The 23,392-nt window shown below is 39.7% G+C and overlaps 2 protein-coding genes across 17 annotated transcripts in view; one reads left to right on the top strand and one right to left on the bottom strand.

The window, feature by feature from the left end:
* The window catches only part of ncoa3 (nuclear receptor coactivator 3), a 39,862-nt gene extending 35,354 nt beyond the window's left edge, over positions 1 to 4,508 (bottom strand). Inside the window, exon 1 of the mRNA XM_044348615.1 lies at positions 3,155 to 4,508. The gene's annotated coding sequence lies outside the window, so the exon portion shown is untranslated. The remainder of the gene's footprint in view (positions 1 to 3,154) is intronic.
* zmynd8 (zinc finger, MYND-type containing 8) lies at positions 397 to 20,577 on the top strand. Of its 16 annotated transcripts, none has more exons than XM_044348630.1 (22): positions 2,554 to 2,616; positions 6,629 to 6,755; positions 11,016 to 11,083; positions 11,372 to 11,514; positions 13,428 to 13,649; positions 13,857 to 13,970; positions 14,436 to 14,501; positions 14,694 to 14,786; positions 14,875 to 14,962; positions 15,217 to 15,272; positions 15,369 to 15,446; positions 15,562 to 15,677; positions 15,776 to 16,275; positions 16,368 to 16,502; positions 16,648 to 16,803; positions 17,048 to 17,581; positions 17,691 to 18,209; positions 18,446 to 18,642; positions 19,081 to 19,161; positions 19,270 to 19,348; positions 19,443 to 19,682; positions 19,857 to 20,577. In XM_044348630.1, exons 3-22 carry the CDS (start codon positions 11,059 to 11,061, stop codon positions 20,030 to 20,032), a joined length of 3,618 nt encoding a protein of 1,205 aa, XP_044204565.1. In that variant the 5' UTR covers positions 2,554 to 2,616; positions 6,629 to 6,755; positions 11,016 to 11,058; the 3' UTR covers positions 20,033 to 20,577. The 16 variants fall into 16 exon arrangements, with proteins under 16 accessions (XP_044204557.1, XP_044204559.1, XP_044204565.1 ...); XM_044348629.1 differs by having other exon boundaries at positions 2,562 to 2,616; positions 6,624 to 6,755; XM_044348628.1 differs by lacking the exon at positions 2,554 to 2,616 and adding an exon at positions 2,623 to 2,721.
* The last annotated feature ends 2,815 nt before the right edge of the window (positions 20,578 to 23,392 follow it).

The raw sequence follows: 23,392 nt of genomic DNA, 5'->3' as shown, positions 1-23,392 counted from the left end.
GTTTTTGTTTTGTTTTGTTTTGTTTTTTTTTAATATTCAACAAAACACATGAGGGCATTGAAATATAAGGTGTTTTTGCTTCAACTTCTAATGCAGTAAAGGGTATAACATTGTTTCTCTGTGACATTACAAATGATCAGACAATCTGACTGGATCCAGTCTGATATGTAACCTGATTTGAATTAAGTAGATTTAAATATAGCTGCCAAATATTAATTCCAAATCGTGTTTTACATCCTCTATATTCTCAATTAGTACACCCCACCCACTGCACAACACTTCGCCTCTGTGAACCTTATCACTTTATAAGTGACATATAAAATACCAACATGTTCTGCCCCATGAGTATCAACACAGGATGAAAAGTAGTCTGTCAATGGTGATCTCTCAGGCACACTAGTCTTGAATTTTTTACTGCTGAGGAGTTAGAAGGCCAAAGATGGAAGGACAACAGCAGGATGGGGGTGAAGGGAGAGAAGAAGAGGCAGTGGTAAGTACTGGGTAATTAGCCCTGTACTTACTCTTTCCTGTCTTCACATAATTCTCTCTGAAATCAGCATAGAAACCTTCAGGTGGAAAAAGCTTGAATGCATGTGGCATGTTATACAATATACAAACAGTTTATTTAGTTAAAAATCTTTTGAAAAGGTTGTTTCAAAGCAATGCTGCTGATTTTGATTTGGCAGTGAAGTTCATTACTACTATCCATTTGCAAAATGTACTGAGACTTAGTTGTTATATGTCTTGTTGGCTAGACATATATGATTTCCTGACTTGTTACTAGTAAATATGAATAAAATTGTTAACACAATTATTCACAATAACATCTTGTGGGTGACTTAAAGCACACATACATTGCATGCAGATTAATCCAGATGTATGCAGATTTGTTAGCCAGTTTATAAAGATTGATCACACAATCAAATCACCAAAAGTTGAAAATCATAATGAGTAAAAAGCCTTGTGCTTTTTTGTTGTGTGTGCTTTTTGGTCTGTTTGTATATCTGCCTGGGTGAGGGAGCCTCAATTACATTCCACGGAGACCCAAAGAGGGGCCCCGTGGCCCTCTGTTTGTGCCCCATCCCCCACAAAACATGGAAAACTGACCTCCCCCCTCAGTGAGTGTGAGATACTTTATTCCATCCCCCCTCCCCATTCGGCCTCTCTACTTTGAAAGGACAGGAGATAACAGTTTGAAAGGACAGGAGATAGCCCCATAATCATTAATGTATTCAGATTGGTTTACCTGCAAACAGCTAACAGCATGCCTTTCTTTGCTCCAGACCCAATCCCTTCCCCCAACTTCTCAACACTATGCAGATCCAATGAAACCTCAAAAGATCTCACACATCTACTACCAGCTACAACACTATTACAACTAAACCTGCTGAACAGTAAAGAGACAAAAAGGAACATTTTTTTTAGATCTCATTTCCAGGCATAAAATCACACACACATTTCATAACATGCAGGTATACGAATTGAATGATTACATGATATTATGTGCCTAAAACTGTGAGTAGGTTTACTAAAGTGTAGAGTTCAGTAAGGTAAATCCATTGTCTCATCAGTTACAAGTGTAACTGTTATTTTCACAAAAGTGCAGGAAAGCAGTATAATAAATGGCAGAATAATTTGCAGTAATAAGCAAGTAATGAAACACAACACAAACACAGCCAGGTATACCTAGAGCTGTACATATAATGTTTTTTTTTTTTTTTTTTTTAAACATTTTGTCTTTTCAGTGAGCGGTCTTCTGATAAGTAGAGTTATCCATTGTTTGAGTGTAACCTAGAAAGTGACAAATAAACTGTTGTGAAAAGTTAGGTGACATTTTTCTTTAAAAATGCCAAAATTGCTACATGAAGATAATGTTTCTGATATAGTTTTTAACATTGTGCCCCCATAAACCACAAGTCAGTGATATGTCTCAATAAACTAATTAGTCACAAGAGTAAGTCTCTTGTGATTGATCAAGAAGAGTAAAGAAGAGGCTAAAGCAACACTTTATGTTACATTACTTTACCTGGCTGGTAACAGGTTTGTTCAAGTTAAAATAAACACTTTATAAGACCCTTTCAGTGCCAGTTCAGATGCTTTTCATGGCAACTTTTTGTGAAAAAATGATAAAGTAGCCTAAATTTTAATTAGAATACAGCAAAGCAAGCACAACCAAGGATGCTTATTTACTCTGCAATGTATGGACTGAGGAAAAATATGAAAGAAGTCTTTTAAAACCACACTTAAGACATTCAAGGCCTTGAATTTATGGAGGACTTGAGTGCTTTTGAAGGAGTTGGCCTCTGCAACGAAAGGTTAGCTATACGGCGCCATCTTGGGGACTGCAGGGCTCGTTACCGGTCGGCCACCTGCAGTCCGGAGACCACACGGTAAGCGAATTTTTTGTTCCTAGGATGGCGAAGTCATGACCCGCCCTACTCTACCTCTGATTGGCTAGTACCTCCGTACTTTCGTTGGTTGGGTTGGTTAGGTTTAGGCACGAGGACTGAGATTAGTTAGAATTAGGGTAAGAATATCAGGGTCAGCCAATCAGAGGTAGCGTAGGGCGGGTCATGAATTCGCCATCCTAGGAAGTAACATTGGCACACAGTAACGGTACAGTGACCAACAAATGTGACAGAAAATGTATACAGCTACATATTGCTAGTTACCGTTTTATGAAAGTGTCACCTGAATAATTTAATGTCGTTATCACACCTGGTAAGTGGACAGGCGAGGTGTTTTGTATGTCGTCTCTGTTGGGTGAGTGTGTCTTTGGCACAAGCTCATGGCTAATTAGTCAATTAACGCTAGCTGACTTAATGGTAACATGAATTTAACTAATTCGGTGGCTAGTCAACGTTAAATACAAGTCAATAATGCAAATATTAACCGGCGAGGAATGTGTCGGAAACAATTCCAATATCATAAAACCTTAGTTAAAATGAGTCCATGTAACAATTAACAGTTCACTTTATTTTGTCTCATGTTAACACGTCTTTAGCAGTTAATTGTGTGACTTTGCTACTTAGCTTGCGTGGAGAAAGAGTACATTAAAATGATACATTATTAGCTAATTGCTTAATTGTTGTTATAGTTGTACTAACGTCAAGTATAGTGGAAAAAAACAAGTTGTAAAATTCATTATCCTTACCTTGCTGACCCACAATCCTCTTTCGAAGGCGTTTTCCTACTAATTAGAAAAACGAGTTGCTAGATTTGCAGTTCTGTAAATGCGAAAGCAACATCTGGAATTAGGTGTTATGTTGGTGCCAGCGTCTCCTCCTGGCATGCACTTAAACTCTGCAAGAATTTAGATTTGGCGGTAAACCAAGCTCAATGATGACCAGCATTAAGGCTGGATCACAGGGGAACTGTCCCTGTAGGTCCCAGGTTCACTGTGTGCCACATATGTTTTTTGGCTATTTGATAAAGTCCTATTTGTTTGGCAATATGCACCACTAAAGCATGTCATGCATTATTACCTCATCTTAAAGCCCAGTTTTGACAGCTCCAGTGTCAAAATCTAGTTTTAAGACATTTATCATGTCAGTTTAGATTCACCGAAATATGTTTGTATTTGATCAAATTGAAACACAGCAAATGTGTGGGCAGGTAGTATTCCAGCATTGGTTTAAATATAATAAGCTACACTTTGTAGCCTGTTGTGTGTGCACTGCTAAGTGATACGCACTTCAAGGTGAAAGGGTACATATCTGCATGATAGGTTAATCTGAGTTAAGAGTTGTTTATTTTATACCTAGAAATCAGAATATTTGCTGACTATTGATGTAGGCCTCACCCCGTTATCATCCCACCTACATTATATACTCATGTGTGATTCTATATTTTATCATGGCAACAAAAATATTTCTCTGTTGGGCTATTTAGAAAAAACATTTTCAAATAGGCTTCTTAGTTTACTACTTATTTATTTGCTGGTCTCAATACATCAATAAGTTTATGAATATCTGAGTCAGTTTGTGGTGTGTTGCAAAACAGTTTTCCCACAAGAGGTCACTGCTGTTCTTCCAGTTTCAAGATAGGCCACAATAAATTGAACAGTGTAGACAGGTGCTTCCCTGCAGCCGAACATTAATCATTGCAAAAATAGTGCATGTGTGGTATTATGGCCAGCAACCACATACTGAAACAAAAAAAAAAGAATTTCAGTATGTTGTGTTTTACCTACAGAGAGGCAACGATCTGTTTCCCTCTAAAACCATTCGACCTCATATATTTTGGTTTAATCCCACTTATTATAATGTGTGCTGTGAATTTACAACAAAATGATTTATATCAGCTTAAAGTGGTGGATAACCTAGACTGTAATTGAATGTTGGATAGACAAGCTTTTCCATCCACTAAATCACCAGTTCCATCTTAGTATTGACAAGGAGCACTGAGCCTATCAGTGTTTACACCTTCACTATGCTAAAGCGCTTCGAGATCAGGATTAATTCTATAGATTTTTAGAAACAAATCGGTGGCTGATTTGCTGACAGATTTACACTTTCATATAGTGTCAACCAAATGACTTTGTTAACCACTTTGGATTTACAGTTAAACTATTGTTGCTAGTTATAAACTTTATGTTAAAACATTTAAATTTGTCATTGTATGATATATAAAGTTATGATGATAAAGTTTTAATAATGCAGTTGAGATTGGTACACTCCCTCAGACATTGAGAATACATTTCTGTCTTTTTAGCAAGACACTAAATTCCCCCCTGCTGCAGTGCTGCTAGCTGTCACTTTGCTTGTAGCTCTCAGGTGCACACAGTGTGTGAGAGCCACATGAACATTACATATGTGCATTATGCAAAGTGTGTAAAGCCACGTATTCTTTATGAAGAATGAGAAATATGTAAGAAATAAAATAATAAATAAAAAGAATTTCTGTCTGTCAAAATGAGACAGGGCTTTTCTTTAGTAACTCATATTTTTACTAAAATGCTGCAAGTGAATCCTGATAAGCTGTGAAAAAAAGAAAATATTATAAAAGCTTAGTTTTTATTTCACAGTAAATGTACAACGTTACAGACATGGCACTTCCTCCTTGAGTGATGAGCAATAGATTTTCTAAAGAAAAGTTTGAAGTTGTCTTAACATGTTTTGAATAAGCTCAGACAAGCTCATACTGCATGTCTCAAGATATGCATTAGACAAAATAAAGAAAACAAGAAACTCATGAAATGGAAAAATTGTGATGAATGCAGGAGAACTATGCGTATATATTGTGAGTAGGGCTATTACTTTCATCATAGATTAATCTGACGATTATTTTCTCAATCATCAGTCTGTAAAGTATCAGTGAAAATAGCCCCTTTTAATTTCCCAGAGCCCAAAGTGATGCTTGGACCAACAGTCCAATGAAAGATATTTCACACTCATATAAGACAAAAAAAAGCATTTGAGAAGCTGGAATTAGCAAATGAATGATTAAAGTAAAATGTCAAAATAGTTACCAATTATTTTCTTTTGATCAACTAATTTATTAATCGACTAGTTGTTGCAGCAGTAATTGTGAGGTACCACACATTTTCTTGTAAATCATTGTAAATCTTGTGAAAACATTGTGAACTCATGCTCCATTATGGAACCACATAACAGAAACTGAAAGTCATTGTTTCTTACTGTATAATCTTGGACTATCTGGACCCACATTGTTAACATGCAATCACACCCTGTACGAAGGCCAGCATCAGGCAGATCACATGACTGTAATTTAGTCTGCATTTTTAGCATTGTTGTTAAACCTTTATAGGAGTGGAATACATCTCAATCATTGCCTATTTACCCATTGCTTTTATTTATATAGCAGTTTTTAATCTTTCCCACAGTGACTTGTTTAACTTAAGGGAGGGAACTAAGTGAGACAAATTCCTCTTGAAGAATACAGCCTCAGGCCTGTCCTTTATGCGCACATCTGCTGACTGCCCTCGACAACTGTACCAAAGACCCACTGTGTAGCAAGTTTATGAAACCACAACAGCTGTATGCAGCCTTCTTGGTGGCTGATATGTGTGCAGTGGCAGATCATTTTGATCTGGGCCTAGCTCCTCTTGCACTGAGTACTGCGTTTCAGCCTGCCTGTGCTAAACAAAAGACAAGCAGCCAGGAAATGCATTAGCCAATCAGCAGCTGCCTTACATTTTGTCAGCAAGCGTGGCCAGTCTCAGTGTGCCTTATATCAGAGCAGTGAGTCGGACAGCTTGGAGAGCCGTGGCTGTGCTCTGAGCAGGGTGAGGGCTGACAGGGCTGTCCTCCATGTTTTAATAAGCATTGACATATCACACAGAGTTTTTTAGCCATGCATCCACAGAGGTAAGCCTTATTTTCATTCTTTCACATATACTACTGTTGGTAAGGCATCAGCCACTGTGTATGATCCATGCCTGGGTAATAATACAGGTTTGTCTGACAGGCTGGGGGAGGGGGAAAGAGTATTTTGTCACCCCACAGCATAAGAGTGGAGCTTGGAAGAAGAGCATAGCATGGTACAGTACAGCAGACAGCCTATCCTAACAGGACACGAACGGTTGGGGGCCATAGGTCAAGTGTAAGGTCATTGTATATTCACAGTATACTGACTGAGTAAACCTGCTTTCTTTTGTCAAGATCAGAAGAGGACTGAGTTTTTGTGGCTGCTCCTGGCCTGCTGGCAAGATGGCAGGCCTGGCGAGGGAACCAGGCAGGATGGGAGAGACAGGGAGCAGTGCAAAGGGGAGTCCCCAGAGGAATTAACAGATGGTAAACTGACAGCACAGCAAGTTTAATTTAGGCCTCAAACTGGCATGAGAGCAAAGGAGAAGGGGACTGTTGTTAATTGTATGCCAGACAAAAAAAAAAAAAAAAGAACAGACTGTAAATTGTCTAGTTAACTAATTTATCTACACTTCACCCAAAACCCAGTTCACCTCACCATGATGCCCTTTTTTTTTTCATTGGTGAATAAAACATGCTTTTAACACGCCTAATACTGTAAGCTGCTCACCACCTTTTCTGAAATACCAATTATCTACGGACTAAATATGCCGTAGCAGCTTATTTATCACAGGGTTGGAGGACTTGCCTGAGCCTAATGGTGTGCACTGCCTCCCAGTGTTGTTCTCTGCTTCCGAGTGTCAGCCATTTTAGAGAGCTTCCCCTTTCTGTCCCTCTGCTCCAAGCACACTGGGTATTTGTATGTAAGAGAGAAGGAAAGAAGAAGGGAAGGACTTCCTCTGAAAAGGCATTGCATAGAAATCTCATCTCATCCAAAGAGGCTTGAGAACCTGTTTGAAGTCGACCAGGTTTGATTGAATTCTGTTTATATGTAATGGTGTTGGTGTTGGTTTTCTGTATGCATGAGTCAGGTGAAAATGATTCAGTTTAGTTAATGATTGTATCTATTTCTACCAGTTTATCAATATTGTTATTTTATTCATGAATATCTGATATATTCCAGGTGGTATATGTGATGTTTTTTTTTTTTTTTTCCATTATTAGAGGATGACTGACAAAGAATCTGTTTTAGATATAGCCATGGCCTGGATATAATGGCACACATAGTGTTGCTTGACCAGGGTTCAGGGGCAGTCTGCATTGACTGAAACAGCAAATCCCCCCCTCAGTGTTTTGTGAATGTTGCTTGGTAATGCGTCTAATCCCTTCATTCCACTCTGGTGTGAGGATTGGTGTAGGCACACTTTAAATCTGCATTACACCATCACTGCCTATTTAGTTTGATCTCTGCCTCTAACAATCTACCAGTTGACCTTCTTGGATCCGTCTAGATGATGTAATTGGTCCTGACGTTGGTCCTGGACGTGTTTTTATTTTGTAGGATAATGATACTTGTGTCGTGCTGTATCTGTGCCAGTATGTTTTAATTATGTGTATTATTTGTATTCAGACTTTTATGTTCTACAGTAATTTAATTTTAAATGCATATACAGAAATGGAACACATCAAGATGGAAAAATGTATAGTTTTATTCATGTGTTTTTTCATCTTACTGTTGCTCGTGCTCAAAACTCCAGGCAGATATTGATTATGAGACAGTGTGAGCTGAAGAAGCATTGGGGAGAGAGGGGAGGGGGGATGATATGGGGGGGGTGTATGTCTTCCATGCTGTCTGGGAGGCCTGTGACATTTTCAGTTCTCTCTTTGTGCTCACTATTAGGGCCCACGCTGCATATCAACACGCTGGGGCACATAATAAGCTGCATGTGGTCCCTTACAGCAGAATCCGACTGGTGCTGCGTGTGCTTGCTGTATGTGCGGTACGCGCAGCGGTCAGAGAACGAGAGGGAGAGAGAGAGAGAGAGAAAGAGAGAGAGCTTCTTCAAAATGGATGCCATACACATACACTGGCTGAGAGCACAGCGAGGGAGGGAATCTGATCCGTTCACTGTCAAGCCTGTAGAGCTGCATCTTTCATGTCTGATAAAAGGCCCACGGCCAGTTTATGTCTGTATGGCGTTTTAGGGGAGTGAGGGACTTGGTTTTCAGAAGGTTTTAGCAACAGTGAGGAGCAGTCCTCTCTGCATTGCAGCACTGTGGCTGAAGAGAGCGGGGAGAAGAGAGCCTGTGTGGCACACGGAGCTTAGCACCCAATCAGGCACCTCCGTGTGGTGCTCGAGCCAATCAGCGGCTCGCAGCCGAGGTTAAAGATTGACAATTGCAGGAGAGAGCAGCAGGGAGAGAAGGCCTTCTGGGAAACCTGGACCCATCTTTTCCCTCTTCCCCCAACGCCCTCAATAATTGAAAAAGAATTAAAGAATAGGCTGAAGAATCTGTATGTGAGTAAGGAAAAAGGTATGCTGTTGATTTCCTACATTGAAGCATGGATGTTATGTCAGTGGTGGGTGTGGAAAGGCTTGTATCAGTAGGTTACAATAGGCTGTATTGTGTGCTCTATGAGCTTTCATTTAGGGATGTTTTTTTTGTCAGGATAGGTGGTTTTGATTTTCTTCCTTGTCCCTGTTACTATTGTTGTCTTTGTCTCTTGTTGCTGTGTTCCTGACCTGGACAGGACAGGATGTTGCTGGGGTAGACTGTCTGAGGTTGTCCAGACAGGTTAGATGAGGAGGCCAGTAAAGCCATTTCACTGCACTCCTGTCTGTCTCTGCAGATGTGCTGTGTTCCTGCCCGTCATTTCATCTATCTTTAGTGATGGAGGAGGAGGAGGAGGAGGGGTGTGGGGGTTGGTGAACAAGATTATTGAAACTGAAGCAGTATTTTATAACGACTGTCTGTATTTTACATATAAAAATCAAATAGGGCTTTCTTCAGGAATAAGTGACATAAGAATTGGCCAAATTGAAGCCATCTGGATGGTGAGGCCGGTGCATCAGTTGTAGCGTCAGAGAGAATGGAAACAATAATAGGATCGACAACAGGGCGCCTGCAAACCAAGGTGAATCATGTTAGACTAATACTGAGAAAAACCTGTTGGGCAGATTTTGATTTTGATGAGGTGAATCACAGCAGATTGTGCCTTGCATTTCAAAGAAATGTTTCTTAACAGAACCGAGGCTATGATTGTGTAATCATTATGATGTTGTGTCTGTTGATAGTTCACTTGATCATTGAATATAACTAATAACAGTCTGTTTACATGGTTTTTACTTGTTGGATGTCAGAAGTTTTAGACACTGCAGATGATGCTGTTCTGTGTTTTCATGTTTACTATTTAAAGATCTGTGGTCAGTGGAGAAAGTTGACTGCTATTTATATTTGGAGAATACACAATTAGCTGCCATTGCACCATTAATTATTAATCTTTGCTTTAACTGAGTTTTAGACATTTTTATCATTTAGAGGATGACTTACTGAGTCACCAAACGGTGATCTAATAGCACATAAGAGCTCAACATTCTTTTTTTGCATGTGTCTTTAAGCTGTTGATATATGTTTTGTGTGATATAATTGCTACAGTGCCAGTATTTTCACTCTTGATGGGTCTTGAAAGTTTCATAACAACCACACAATATGTATCTTGCAAACAATTTTAAGTCGTGCATTTGTTTATTTCATAATAATTGTTTTTATGGGTTGATTGAAATCAGGTAAGTGTTGGTGTAATCAGAATTTATCATTCATCATTTTTCAGTATTATACCACCCCAAACAAATGAAATCTGTGGTTAATGAAAAACCTAATCTTTTACAGACACAATTTATCAACCTGTGACTGGTGTTCACTTCATTTCTGACTTAATTATTCATATGATTCTAAACTTTTGAAACGTATGTTTCTAGCACAGCACTTTGCCACAAGTAATAGTTTGAATATTAATTTTAATCTGAAATTTTCAACAAATGAACAGGGTAAGATTTATAATGCTTCTGTTCTCAAATCAATGGCTCAATTCTAACCAGAATTATATTAGTCTAAAGAGAGCCTGTTGGCAAAATTGACCTTTCTTGTCTAGAATATCTCCATTGTGGTAGGATGAGGGGAATGTATTAACAGGTGGGTAAGGTTGTTTATAACAAACTTAAAGTTGTACAACTGAAAATGTGACCATTTACATATCAACTAATGTAGCTGACAAATGGAAGTCACTAATAATCTAGATTATTTTCTTGTTGACACTGTGCCTCTGAGCCAAGCAGTTGTGTTTGGTGATATAAAGTTCTGATTCAACTGGATAAAATCAAGGATCAAATCTTGCATCTTTCGATTGGCCTCCAAGGGCAGTTTAGATCTCTAGGCTACTAAACTTGAGTGTTGATGTTATTGTTTGCACTAAGGACATAATGTTGTTTTCACACCATAGTCTGTCTTTTTTATTCTTCACACACCATAGTGTGTCTGTTTTTGGAAATTGTCTGCCTTTATTATATGAGGGGTCAGTGTCTGAAACCCTTCAGCCACCAGGTTGCCCCTATATAATGCACTGTACCTGTAAAGAACACATTGTTCTGAGGAACAATTTTAACTTTATAATCATAGCATATGATAAATCCTCAGCTGTGTGCTATGTTTGACAATGTCTTTGACAATGCCTCTTTTCTGCATCAGTGTGGCAGAGGAAGAGGGGAAGACTGATACTGCAACAGAGGGAATGGAGATTTCAACACGATCCAAAGGTAAGAACGTACTTCATTATTTATATTGTTTGTAGAAAGGTCAGCAAAGCTGTATTTCTATACCTGTGTCTGTACCTATGAAATAACCTAGTATTACACATTACTGTACATAATGTAATGTACCCAGTTGTTTTTGGTTGTTTTGTTTTAAATGGTATAATATCTCACCATCTTTACTGGCTTCACCCAACTGTAGGTACAGATGTCATATTCAATATTTTCTCCTGCTTTAAGGAAGCTATCAGTGCGCTCTCTCTGGTTTTTATGATCTCTGACCTTTGCCTGCAGTTTCAGACACAGAGCGGATGGCCCAAAAACGAAAGATGCCAAGCCCCTCTCACTCATCCAATGGTCACTCCTCTGCTGAAACCTCCCCCTGTCCAATGAAAAAGAAGAAGAAACCGGGTGCTGTTAGCAGCAGCAAAGACCAGGTAACAAGCAAGGCACAACCCATCATCCAAATGTCAACGACCCCACCACCAAGAAACAGGATTTAAACCTGCAATCATTCCCAAACTGGTTGATTGTCTTTTGATTTTCAGACTTCAACTAGACAACAACTAAATCCAAGATATTATACACTGGAAGTGTTTTCTGAGCTGTGTTTTCCAGATAAGGCATTTTTGATGGGGAATATAGAATTCAGCTGAAAATTAGTTTAAACTACTGATACAATCTATAACGTTGTTTACTGAAAGTGCTCATTTATATTTCAGATACTGTGACCAACACTTTTAGTGGTAGACATGTTATAAACATCTTTTGTGTTAGGAAGGAAGGTCTTTTGTGGTGAACAATAATTCATATTCTGTCAATATTTTATAAGCCTTTATTTATTGAGGGTAGGTTCACTGAGCATGAATGCTCTTTTGCAGGAACGCCCTGCTTCACATGCACACACATTCACATCTGGAAGTTGCCCAGTTCAAACACTGTTTGATCTGTTGGTCACTGACCAGCTCCTCTAGAGCAGGTGGGGTTGAGGTTATTTCAGGTAAAAATAAATGTATTTTTTTTTAAAAGTGAGATGTTGTTTATGTGTTTATATACACAAATACTTGTATACTCTTGAATTACACCCTTTCCCCCATAACTTTCACCAGTACTCTACAGTATGCTAGTATACTGCTAAGTATATCGTGATATTATGTGCTGCTTTACAATATTGCTACACTGGATCAGTATTGTGATATGTTTTCTTGTGATACTGAGGCAGATGTATTTGCTTTTTGCAGACATTTAACCTCTTCTGCTTTCTGCCTGCTAAGACTTTTGCCAAATTTTGGCTGTGTGACATTTGGATAATGGCTCATATTTTCATGTTCCAGAAACTTTCTGAATGTTGATACACACTATTTACTCTCAGCTGTCTGCAAAGTGTAAAACTGAAAGCTCTTCATAAGGGAGCCAGTGATGGTTGTATAGGTTTCACTTGTGATTCATTTAGAGGCAAAATATTATGATAGAACTAGAGTTTATAACTAGAGTTATATTAGTTACCATGTGATTTCCATTTCCATCACTAGTCTGGTCCATTGAGATCAAATTATTTAAGTACAGTATGTTGTGCACCATAACGTATCAGTGTGCTATGTTACTGTTATTTTACAGTGCTATGTTTAGGATTGTATGCTGTATTAATTAACATTGTTGATATACACGTCAATCTCATTGGACACGACGCTACATAACAGCAATTAAATAAGTATTCAGATCCTCAGTTAGCATTTGGCCTTTTATCACTTTATACTCTGCTTGAGACCAGAATACTGAGTTCTGAGAAATAGTATTTGTGTATCTTTTCAACAAATGCTTTTTTTAGTTGAACTATTTTAGTAAAAGTCGCAGCAGTCTGGGGAAATCATGTGATTATGAGCAAGCTTTGCTTGCTTTGTGCTTAAAGCAGGTCATAAATGCACAATAGGTAAATGATTGTTAGTATCTTACACTTGGTACATTATGTTGACCTTTGTAAATGATTAGTTGCTACTGTAACTATTTAATCTTTTGTCAGTTTAATCAAGGTTGTTCACACTGTTTACCCTTCTGCACACTGGTGATGGTGTTGTTCTGAAACACAGATGAAAATCAGAGACCTGAGAAAGTCACATGTTGACAGTTGGTTTTTGGGGTAATTTCCATCACGAGGAATTTGGAAAAATATGATGTTGAGTCTTAAATCTCAATGATTGTGGCATATCAGTGCTCATAACAGTCTGTGTTTTAGGCAGTGACTTCAGTGTGTCTTTATGTTGATGCTGTGCATGTCTGCTTGGCTTTTTAAATCTCTGATCGCCTGATTTTGACCTTCCCCAACTTTGTGTTTCTTTTGCCTGCATTCCAGTCAGAACTAAGACATGGTCCCTTTTACTATGTGAAGCAGCCAGCACTCACCACAGACCCTGTTGATGTTGTACCGCAGGACGGCAGGAATGACTTCTACTGCTGGCTGTGCCACCGCGAGGGCCAGGTGCTCTGCTGTGAGCTCTGCCCCAGGGTGTACCACGCCAAGTGCCTCAAACTACCAGCCGAGCCCGACGGCGACTGGTTCTGTCCGGAGTGTGAGGTACTCACCCAGGAATGTGTATAGTGCACGGGTGTTGGAAACCATAATTCAAAACCTATAGTAAAAACTTCTTGTTAATATTTGTTCACTTATGGATGACCTCTCAGTAAGTTTGGACATAAGTGACAAAAACATGAGCCTTCATAAATTATGTGCAATAATGGGGTATTAAAAACTGTTCAACTCTTCTTTCTTGGTGTCTTTTAGAAAATAACAGTTGCCGAGTGTATAGAGACTCAGAGCAAAGCCATGATGATGCTAAATATAGAACAGCTGTCTTACCTACTAAAGTTTGCCCTTCAGAAGATGAAACAACCAGGTGTAAGTATTCTGGTCCCTATGTCCTTCTAGGTAATTCATGCTACCAAACTGATTATGTAGTATTGGGGCAGGCAGCTTAATTATAGATGTGTACTCTGTTTATTCTTATTTTAATTTCTGCCTTTTCTGGTTGTACATTCAGATTTCTCCCTTGGATATTGGCATGTGTTCTTTTCTGGCCAGTCTTGATTGTTAGAGTGCCTATGCAACCAAAAGACACGCTTTTTTTTCTGGTCATCGTATTCTCATCAGTCGTGACAGTCGTTAACTGCACCCAGAAGTGCTACCTGTCCACATATCAGTCCAGCATGATATAATACTGATTTGCATGTGCAAATGATCTCTTATAACAGAACTAACAATCACAGTCATTGTACTATAATGGGCCTATCATGGCTGGAAACCATGAAGGTAAACATGCTAGCTGGTGGTGAGGATACAGCTGCCCCTCTCACTCTCTTTCAGGATCATCCCCGCTTGTCATCTCGCTCCCCCCATGCAGCTTCCACGCAGAGAAAGACTTTTAATTGGGTAATCAATTACATCACTAACAAGACCCCGTCATGATTTCTTTTTCCACTGGTTTTTCCTCCTTTTGTTTGAAGCGGCTTTTAGAGTTTTTAGTAGTAGCATGGTGGTAGCATGTTCATGTGCGGTAGAGGGGAAGGTTGTACGGTAAGTTTTGGTATCTTCACTCTCTTTTCTGTCTACTCAATTTTATAGACTGAGCCCTTCCAGAAACCTGTGTCTCTTGAACAACATCCAGATTATGCAGAGTACATTTTTCATCCAATGGATCTTTGCACACTTGAGAAGGTAAAACATAAACTGCCACCCATTTATTAGATGTTTTCAATTTAGAGGTGTTGAACAGTCAATCATACCCCATCTTTTCTTTTTGCAGAATATCAAAAAGAAAATGTATGGCTGCACAGAGGCCTTCTTGGCTGATGCAAAATGGATTTTGCACAACTGTATCATATACAATGGAGGTATGTTGCATCATGTGGTAATCATACTGAAGAATAATCTGGTGGTGATATGGATGTTCAGTGTTGTGAACTCAATCATAATTGTGAGTTTTTAATTACAGCTATGCATTTAATTACAATGCTCTGCATAATTATTAGGTAAAACATGATGTGATCATCCTAATACAATTCCACTGAAAGATGATTATATGAAATTATCACCTTGTGTAGTTTGTATATAAGTGGTTTAACACAGATTTATGTCCTTTTTTCAGGCAATCACAAACTCACAGCTACAGCTAAAGTTATAGTAAAAATCTGTGAACATGAGGTCAGTATGTGGTCCGGGTCAGAAAGAATATTAATATTTGAGCTGAATTTTGATTTATTGATCTAAGAAATTTGATTTTTGAATCTCTTTTTGCAGATGAACGAGATTGAAGTTTGTCCTGAGTGTTATCTGTCTGCTTGCCAAAAGAGAGACAACTGGTTCTGTGAGCCATGTGTAAGCTGAGTAACTTCAGGTTTCTGTTGATGATTCTTCCAGATTGTGTACCCATTCAAACATACACCACTGGAATACAAGCACTTAGTTCCAGTGTTTTACTGTATGTCTGCAGAGTAACCCGCACCCTCTGGTGTGGGCCAAACTGAAAGGATTTCCCTTCTGGCCTGCTAAAGCTCTGCGGGACAAAGATGGACAGGTGGATGCTCGCTTCTTTGGTCAACATGACAGGTATCTGCCCTTTGTGCTTCAGTTACTTGAGCTTGGAGTCACATTTCAAGCTTTGTTGTAACACAGGGCACATTATGATGTGAATCTTTATCCTTCAGGGCTTGGGTCCCTTTAAACAATTGCTACCTCATGTCCAAAGAGATTCCATTCTCTGTGAAGAAGACCAAAAGCATCTTCAACAGTGCCATGCAAGAGATGGAGGTCTATGTGGAGAACATGAGGAAGAAGTTTGGAGTGTTTAACTATGCCCCCTTCAGGACACCCTACACTCCTGACAACAACTTCCAGATGCTGCAGGATCCCTCCAACCCCTTATCCACTCCTGTCAAATCCGAGAAACAGGAAAAGATCAAGCTGAGCTTTGATATGACGGCATCACCCAAGATCCCTCTGGCCAGGACCATGTTGTCTGGGGCTGGGGTGGGAGGGACCACAGCAGGGCGGCGGCTCCCCCTCAGTGATATGCCTCGCTCCCCCATGAGCACCAACTCCTCTGCCCATACAGGTTCAGATGGGGAACAGGAGACAGCAGAAAAGTCCCAGACAAAAGCTCCAAACAGCCAGTACAGTATGGGAGAAGAATCCATGGACTGTGCAGGTATTCCACCAGATGCATTTTAGAATATCGATTTTTAACAGGAGACGTTTCCTCTTCTCGGGTCTCATTTAACAGTAAAAATCTCTGTACAGCATCACCTGCCCATCCTCGACCTGGTCCTGCTGGCAGTTCCTTGGATAGCCCTAAACCATTCCACTCCCAAGCTGCTGGCGTCCCAAAGCAGGAGAAGACACCTCCGACAGGAAGCATTCTGAACCTCAATCTAGGTGAATCTCTCATGCTGATTATGTAAAATGCATGGAATTTAATGTAATGAGTAAATACAGGTCACTTATGGATTTCATTGTGTTGGAAATATTTTTCTATTTCTGATATTGCTGTTAGGAATTCCTATATGTTGTTTTCTTCCAGATCGGAGTAAAGCAGAAATGGACCTCAAGGAGCTTAGTGAAACAGTGCAGCAGAAGCAGGGAGCCGCACCAGTTCTTACCTCTCCAAAAAGACAGATCAAGAGCCGTTTCCAGCTAAACCTGGACAAAACCATTGAGAGTTGCAAGGCACAGCTGGGTCAGTGCGGTTTGTGTTGAAAAACAGTTAGCAATTTCTGAAGTATTTCTGCTCTAAGTTATTGATAATCAGCAATATCAGTGCTCTAATAAAAAGTTGCTTAATGAAACACATTTTTGGGATGTGCCCTTGAATATGATGTGGTGTTTTTTATTAAATCATTTCAATCCATTTACTTCCTTAGCTCCTCCCTATATCATGCCGGCACTGTGTGTGATATCCATCTTCTTCCTTTGCTTTTCAGGTATTGACGAGATCTCTGTTGATGTGTATAAAGGTGTAGAACACAGTGACTCAGAAGACTCTGATAAATCTGACTCCAGTGACAGTGAGTATGCCAGTGATGAGGAGCAAAAGACCAAGGATGGCCAGGACACAGCACCCAATGAGGAAGCCCACAAGGAGCCTTCCAAAAGTCGAGTCAAAGACCAAACATCTCCAAGCCAAGATAAGGAGGGCAAACCTGATGCACCTGTGGCATCAGAGACCGCAGCAGGCGATGCTAGTGCATCAGTATCAGATGCTCCAGCTAAAGAGAAAGTAAGCACAGATTTAGAAAAAGAAAGTCCAGAGAAGACCAAAGCAACTCCAGCATCACCTGTTCCTAGAGAGAGGGCTCAAGTGAAAGATGAGTCAAAGCAGCCTGTGCCAGTGGAGGACTCTGACTCAGAGAGGGAGCTGGTTATTGACCTTGGAGAGGATCAAGGAGGCAAGGACAGAAAGAGAAGCAGAAAAGATAATGCCACAGTCAAAGAGTCATCTGCTGGTAAACCTGAAAGTGAGAGTAATGTCCACTTTTAGCATTTGAATCTTATGAACTTTTTATATGTGGGAACATCAACTTTGCTCAGGTGGGACTGGTAAATAACACATACTTTTTCTTGTAGGTAAAGCCCTGACACCTTCGACACTACCATCTCAAAACAGCACAGCCCCCTCCACACCCTCCAGTGTTTCCTCGCAGTCCCCTATGGCCATTCCTGTCACCATGGTCTCCTTCACTACACCCTCTCCTGCAACCATCAGCCTCGCAACTGTGTCCAGTGCCACCGCAACACCACCCTCTTCCTCCTCCTCTTCAGCCTCTACCACACCAGCTTTGAAGAAACAGCGCCCTCTGCTGCCCCGAGAGACGGTGCCAGTGGTGCAGAGAGCCGTGGTGTGGAATCCCACTGCCAAGTTTCAGACCTCCTCTCAGAAGTGGCACATGCAGAAAGTGCAGCGTCAGCAACAGAACCAGCAACCTGTGGCAACCACGCAAATGCAGGCTTCATCGCCTAGGCAAGGCCAGGCACAGGTGCCGACCCAGACACAGGCAACCGGAAATGGCTCAACATCAGTGTCCTCGTCTTCAGCACAGCAGTCTTCACAAAGCACACGCTATCAGACCAGACAGGCTGTTAAAGGTAGATAACGTGGTTTTGGTCACAAGTTTGACAGTATTCAAGTATAACTTTACATATCAAAATTTCTTTAAGTACTAATGATAAGAAAATGTGGGAGTGTGTATAGTTAACAAAATGAATCAGCAAGGGGAATATTATCAATTGACACTCCACAACGGCGAATGTGCATGCTGAGTATTTCACCATCAATGTGTCCATGTTGATGTTGCTAATTAGAAGTGTTTTTTTTATCATAGCTGTTCAACAAAAAGACACTCCACTCAGCACATCCACATCAGCTGTCACCTTGGTGTCCAGTAGTCCAGCTTCTGTTGCCATGGTAGCAGCATCAAGTTTAGGCACAGCTGCTTCATCTTCACCGGTGGCAACAGACCTGTATATCCCCACTGCCTCAGCAGATGTTGCTGCAGACATTGCCAAGTACACCAACAAAGTTAGTATGATTTTTAATTTACTAGTGTTTTGTAAGATGCCATCTCCACCGGTCACCTAATGGGGGATATTGCCCTTTGGCACTGATCATTCTGTGGATAAATAACATGATGAAAGATGAAAACAAGCCCTGAGAGTAATTCAGAAAGGTTTATAATTTTGGGGTATTTGTATGAACATATGAAGGTGATACTGATTCTGAAAATACTGTACCATGGAAAAGATACAAAGCTATATTCATCCCTTTTTATTTATGTTAAGTTAGAAATCAGATGTTGATCTAATTTAAACCACACAGTATTTTTTGCCTGCCATGTTGCATGGGACCTGCAGGATATGAGAAAAAATGTGTTGCTAGTTTAAATATTTATCTGGTCCACACATTAAATATTTTTTTCTTGAATGAGACATCAGAATATTATGGTCTTCTCTTCTTTAGATAATGGATGCAATCAAAGGAACAATGACCGAAATCTACAATGACCTTTCTAAGAGTACTTCAGGCAATACAATAGCAGAGGTAGGTGTTTGCTCTCAGCCCTTCAGAGACTATAACGAGTACTATTCAGATCATAACAGTTGTTTGCATTTGACCCTTTAGTTACCCTAAGGTGTATTTTTCATTCAGATAAGACGACTGAGAATCGAAATAGAAAAATTACAGTGGTTGCATCAACAAGAATTGTCAGAAATGAAGCACAATCTTGGTGAGAACTTAATGAATCAGCATATAGACATCTTCTCCCTAAACAGTTTAATGAGTTCTACTTGTGTTTGATCACTCTGTGTACTTCAATCTAGAGCTGACAATGGCAGAAATGAGGCAAAGTCTGGAGCAGGAGAGAGAGAGGTTGGTGACTGAGGTGAAGAAACAGATGGAGCTGGAGAAGCAGCAAGCAGTGGATGAAACTAAGAAGAAACAGTGGTGTGCCAACTGCAGAAAAGAGGCCATCTTCTACTGCTGCTGGAACACCAGCTACTGTGATTATCCCTGTCAGCAAGCCCACTGGCCAGAGCACATGAAGTCCTGCACTCAGTCAGGTAACAGCGAGTACCAGCATCGACACGTTATTGATGCCATTCACACAAACAAGCACTATTGTTATCTGTCACGGAAATTCTTAACCCTGTCTATAAGTCTTCAATCCTTTGCTTGCCTACAAAATCACCAGCCACGCTACCACTAACATTTTATCACTTTTGTTCTATTTGTAGCCACAGCCCCACAGCAGGAACCTGAGGCTGAGTCGGCAACAGACCCCCCAAACAAAAGTTTAGGGCAGTCTAGCAGTGGCCCAAACACTCTCAGAGACACACCAGTCTCTGCACCATTAGACAAAGACTGTGACATGGAGAAGAGCACTGACAACGTTGCTGTCACTCTGTCATAACTGTGCTTACCAGACTTGAAAATGTAAATGTATAGATTGTTTTTTCACTACATGGATATGTCTATATCAGTTGTTCTGTTCAAGTGGCTGTTCAGGGAGCAATCCAAAATATTTTTATTTATATATTTTTGTTTGCCTTTCAGAGCTCACTAATGCCCCCAGTGCACAGTGGGTTTTGAAACATTTTAAATGTGGAAGCAAGACTGACAGTAGATAGTTAGTAACCACTAGAGGGGGCAGTTTAACAATGTATACTGCATATTCATGCACTCCTTTGCAGTCTATAGAGAGCTGTCAGTATAAAGTTCATAAGAGCATGCCTGACTGTCAAAAACGTACACATAGTGTAAAGGACAACAGTTAAACAGTTAAAGACTGTAAAAATGTAACCTCTTTTAATGGACCACCCCACTTTTAGATTAGAGGACTGTTGACAGAAATGTCTGTAAATTACTTATTTTGTATTCTATGTTAATTTATTTGTTATTCTAATGTTGCCTGCTGTATACTGCAAAGAAAATAACAAATACAAACATTTTAAAGAAGCTGTTTCTATGGTTACAAATGTGCTCTAATTAGTCACAAAGCAGTCTGCAATCAATTAGCATAGTTTCAACTATAGGTTGACTCTAAGTAGAGTTTAAAGAACTTTTCTGAAACTCAAGTTTACTCTTTAGTTCGAAGGTTTACTCACAAACAGTGCCATCTTAAGTTGTATCTTATAGGTGAGAGGAACTTGTTCATGTGTTGGATTGGTTTTGGTATATGTAAATTTAAAACTATATTACTACTATACTATATTACTATATACTTTTTTAACTGTAACAGGTGCCACATTTAAGTAGAGGGTTATAAGAGCCATAAATACAGACTTATAAGTCTGCAATTTTGCATCAACTGTCAGAAAAACACAGATAAAAGTTAAGAAATCTTACTCATAAGAATGAAAAGTTATCTGACATTCATTTTTAAGCATTATACCCTTGATATAATACTATGTTTGGAATACAAAGAGGTGAGCCAATTGCAATATTTAGTATTGTCTGCTAAAGGTGCCTAATTAAAATTTTAAATTTAAAAAATTTAGGAAAAGTTACATGTAGCTCGAGGTTTTCAGCCGTCAGTTTTTGTAGTGTAGTGTACACACAGATTTGGATTTAACCCAAAAATCTAGCATGCGGTTTATTAATGGTAAGGTCCCGTCTTCATGCAATGACAAGTTCAGCAAGGCACACTCTGAAGTTTTGCGTTGAGGTTTGTAAACCATCTTCACAACTCATTGCTTGGTCCTCCGGAATTAAACAAGTTTCCTTTGCACCTCACCTGAAATGACAAAAAAAGGGAAACAGGGAAACAGCAGATGAAGACTTGGATGAACTGTGCTCAGTGTTATATTTTCATCACCATCCTTTTAGATGGTTAGGGTGAAGTGTTCAGTTCAGGAAAACAACTTGGGACATAGGTAACAATGTAACTAGTCCACATTGACATTGTCATAGTAATTGTTACTATATAAAAAAAATACCAACAAAATATGTATGTGTTTTCTACATTTGCTGTTAGTGGCAGGCTTCCTCTTCATAATTATTATTATTATTTCAAACTATAACAGATGGATAACACTATAATTTTATCCATCATGTTTCTATAAACAGAACTTCAAAATACATTTTGAGGTACTCCTCCCTTATCATCTTTCTTATGGATGGAGAGTGGTCTGTAGTAAACACCTCCACCTCAAGCCCCAAATCCAGGATCTCTCAAGTCCATGCTTAAAGCCTTCAAGTTAAACCCCCAATACCTTAAACGTTTAACCCCCCATACATACCTCCCATCCCCAGACAGATGAGCCAACTTTAGGACTAGTGGTTCCTCTTCCTTGTTTTCAATTGGTTCTGGATTTTGTTCGAGAAAGACCTTCGCCAGTATCTTATCTCTCTGCAATGTGTAAAAGTCCTCTATGGCAGGATAGAGGTATTGTCTTATGTACGTCGTAGAAAGTTGTTGGACTCATAATTTTTAGGTTCATGACCTTTGAAAACTCATCCAACTCTGTGATTGTGCTCCTTGTAAATAGAACAGAAGACACAGCAAGCAGGTCAGCTGGCATTCCTCGAACATCAGGGGATGATTTCTAAGTGCCAGAATGTCCTTTGAGACACTGCCATGTGACCTTCATCTGTGCGCCAAAAAATGAAACGGTGGTGTTGTTCATAGACGATCCACATTTCTGGCACATCTTGAAGGGTTCCATCATTGCCTTTGATGGAGTGACGATGTGAGAAAGGTTTTTATTCAAATAATTTTGTAATTTAGTCAGAGATATAATTTCAGATCAGCCTGGAAAAAGATACATTTGGCCATTAGATGCTAACCCACATTGCTTGACTTACAGTCAAACGTCTTCTGAGTCTCTGTGGAGCACCTTGTTCTGTTTGTTTAGCCGGTGTTGAGGTTCTCATACCCGCTGAAGACTGCCCTGCCTCTGGCTTCAATAACGATGGACTAACAATGACAACTTACAATAAAAAGCATGTCATACTTTAAGATAGTATATCAATCAATATATGGCAGGGGATACCCATCCCCAATCCCCCAAATTTTCACAAATGAGCGTACTGTAATAATGTCCACCCAACCAGCAGCAAATAATAGGCAGGTGAACAAATGCTGCATGGAAATTGCATGGACAACCCCACATCTATTCATTTGTAGATGAGGCAGGAACCTGCTTGCAAATAACCTGTTGTTCTCGAATCAACATTCCAACTATCAGTGGCACATTGAAATGCTGGTAACCACAGTGGTGGAGGGACTTCCAAGCTTGCCAAACATAATGTAAAAATAGACATACATTTATGCCAGTACTGATTTTGGTGTGTTCTCGTCATATTTGGGGTTTTTTATTGCTCAGAGCCATTCTTTGCACCATTCAACATAATCAGTGGTAGCTTACGCTTACTCCCTCCTCTCTCTTTTTTTCTGCAGTTGTCGCATCTAGGCACCATACAACGAGAGGACATGTTTGTTGTCGACAAAACGAGTCCAATTCAATTTACATTGTTCTTTTTGGCTTTATGGTCAAAGAGTGAAGTATTTGAGAGACCTTTCTAACTTTGTGTACACAGAGCCACGTTTGAAACGCCCACCTCCACGTGCTGGGCAGGTTTTGAAAGGATTTGGGGACTGGGTGTCAGAAGCTCGCACGCAATGCATCCTGGTAAATGTAGGCACTGTCAGCTCGGCTCAGCGAGCAGGAAAACTCAGCTGTCTTGGTCAATATAGCACGCACTGAAGAATTCATTGCTTCAATTGACTACATTTAACATCAACACTGATTGTACATCAACATAAAAAGTG

Source organism: Thunnus albacares, chromosome 4, assembly GCF_914725855.1.
Source record: "Thunnus albacares chromosome 4, fThuAlb1.1, whole genome shotgun sequence".
NCBI classification, from domain to species: domain Eukaryota; kingdom Metazoa; phylum Chordata; class Actinopteri; order Scombriformes; family Scombridae; genus Thunnus; species Thunnus albacares.
This window is presented reverse-complemented; position numbering and strand designations above follow the sequence as displayed.

What these genes read in the sequence shown, in the direction of transcription:
- zmynd8 (XM_044348622.1), top strand. Translation starts at nt 459, where the DNA reads ATGGGGGTGAAGGGAGAGAAGAAGAGGCAGTG. An exon ending in ATCTGCTGGTAAACCTGAAA is followed by an intron (nt 17,582 to 17,690) that starts GTGAGAGTAATG and finishes TTTTTCTTGTAG; the next exon opens with GTAAAGCCCTGACACCTTCG. An exon ending in GAAGTCCTGCACTCAGTCAG is followed by an intron (nt 19,683 to 19,856) that starts GTAACAGCGAGT and finishes TTCTATTTGTAG; the next exon opens with CCACAGCCCCACAGCAGGAA.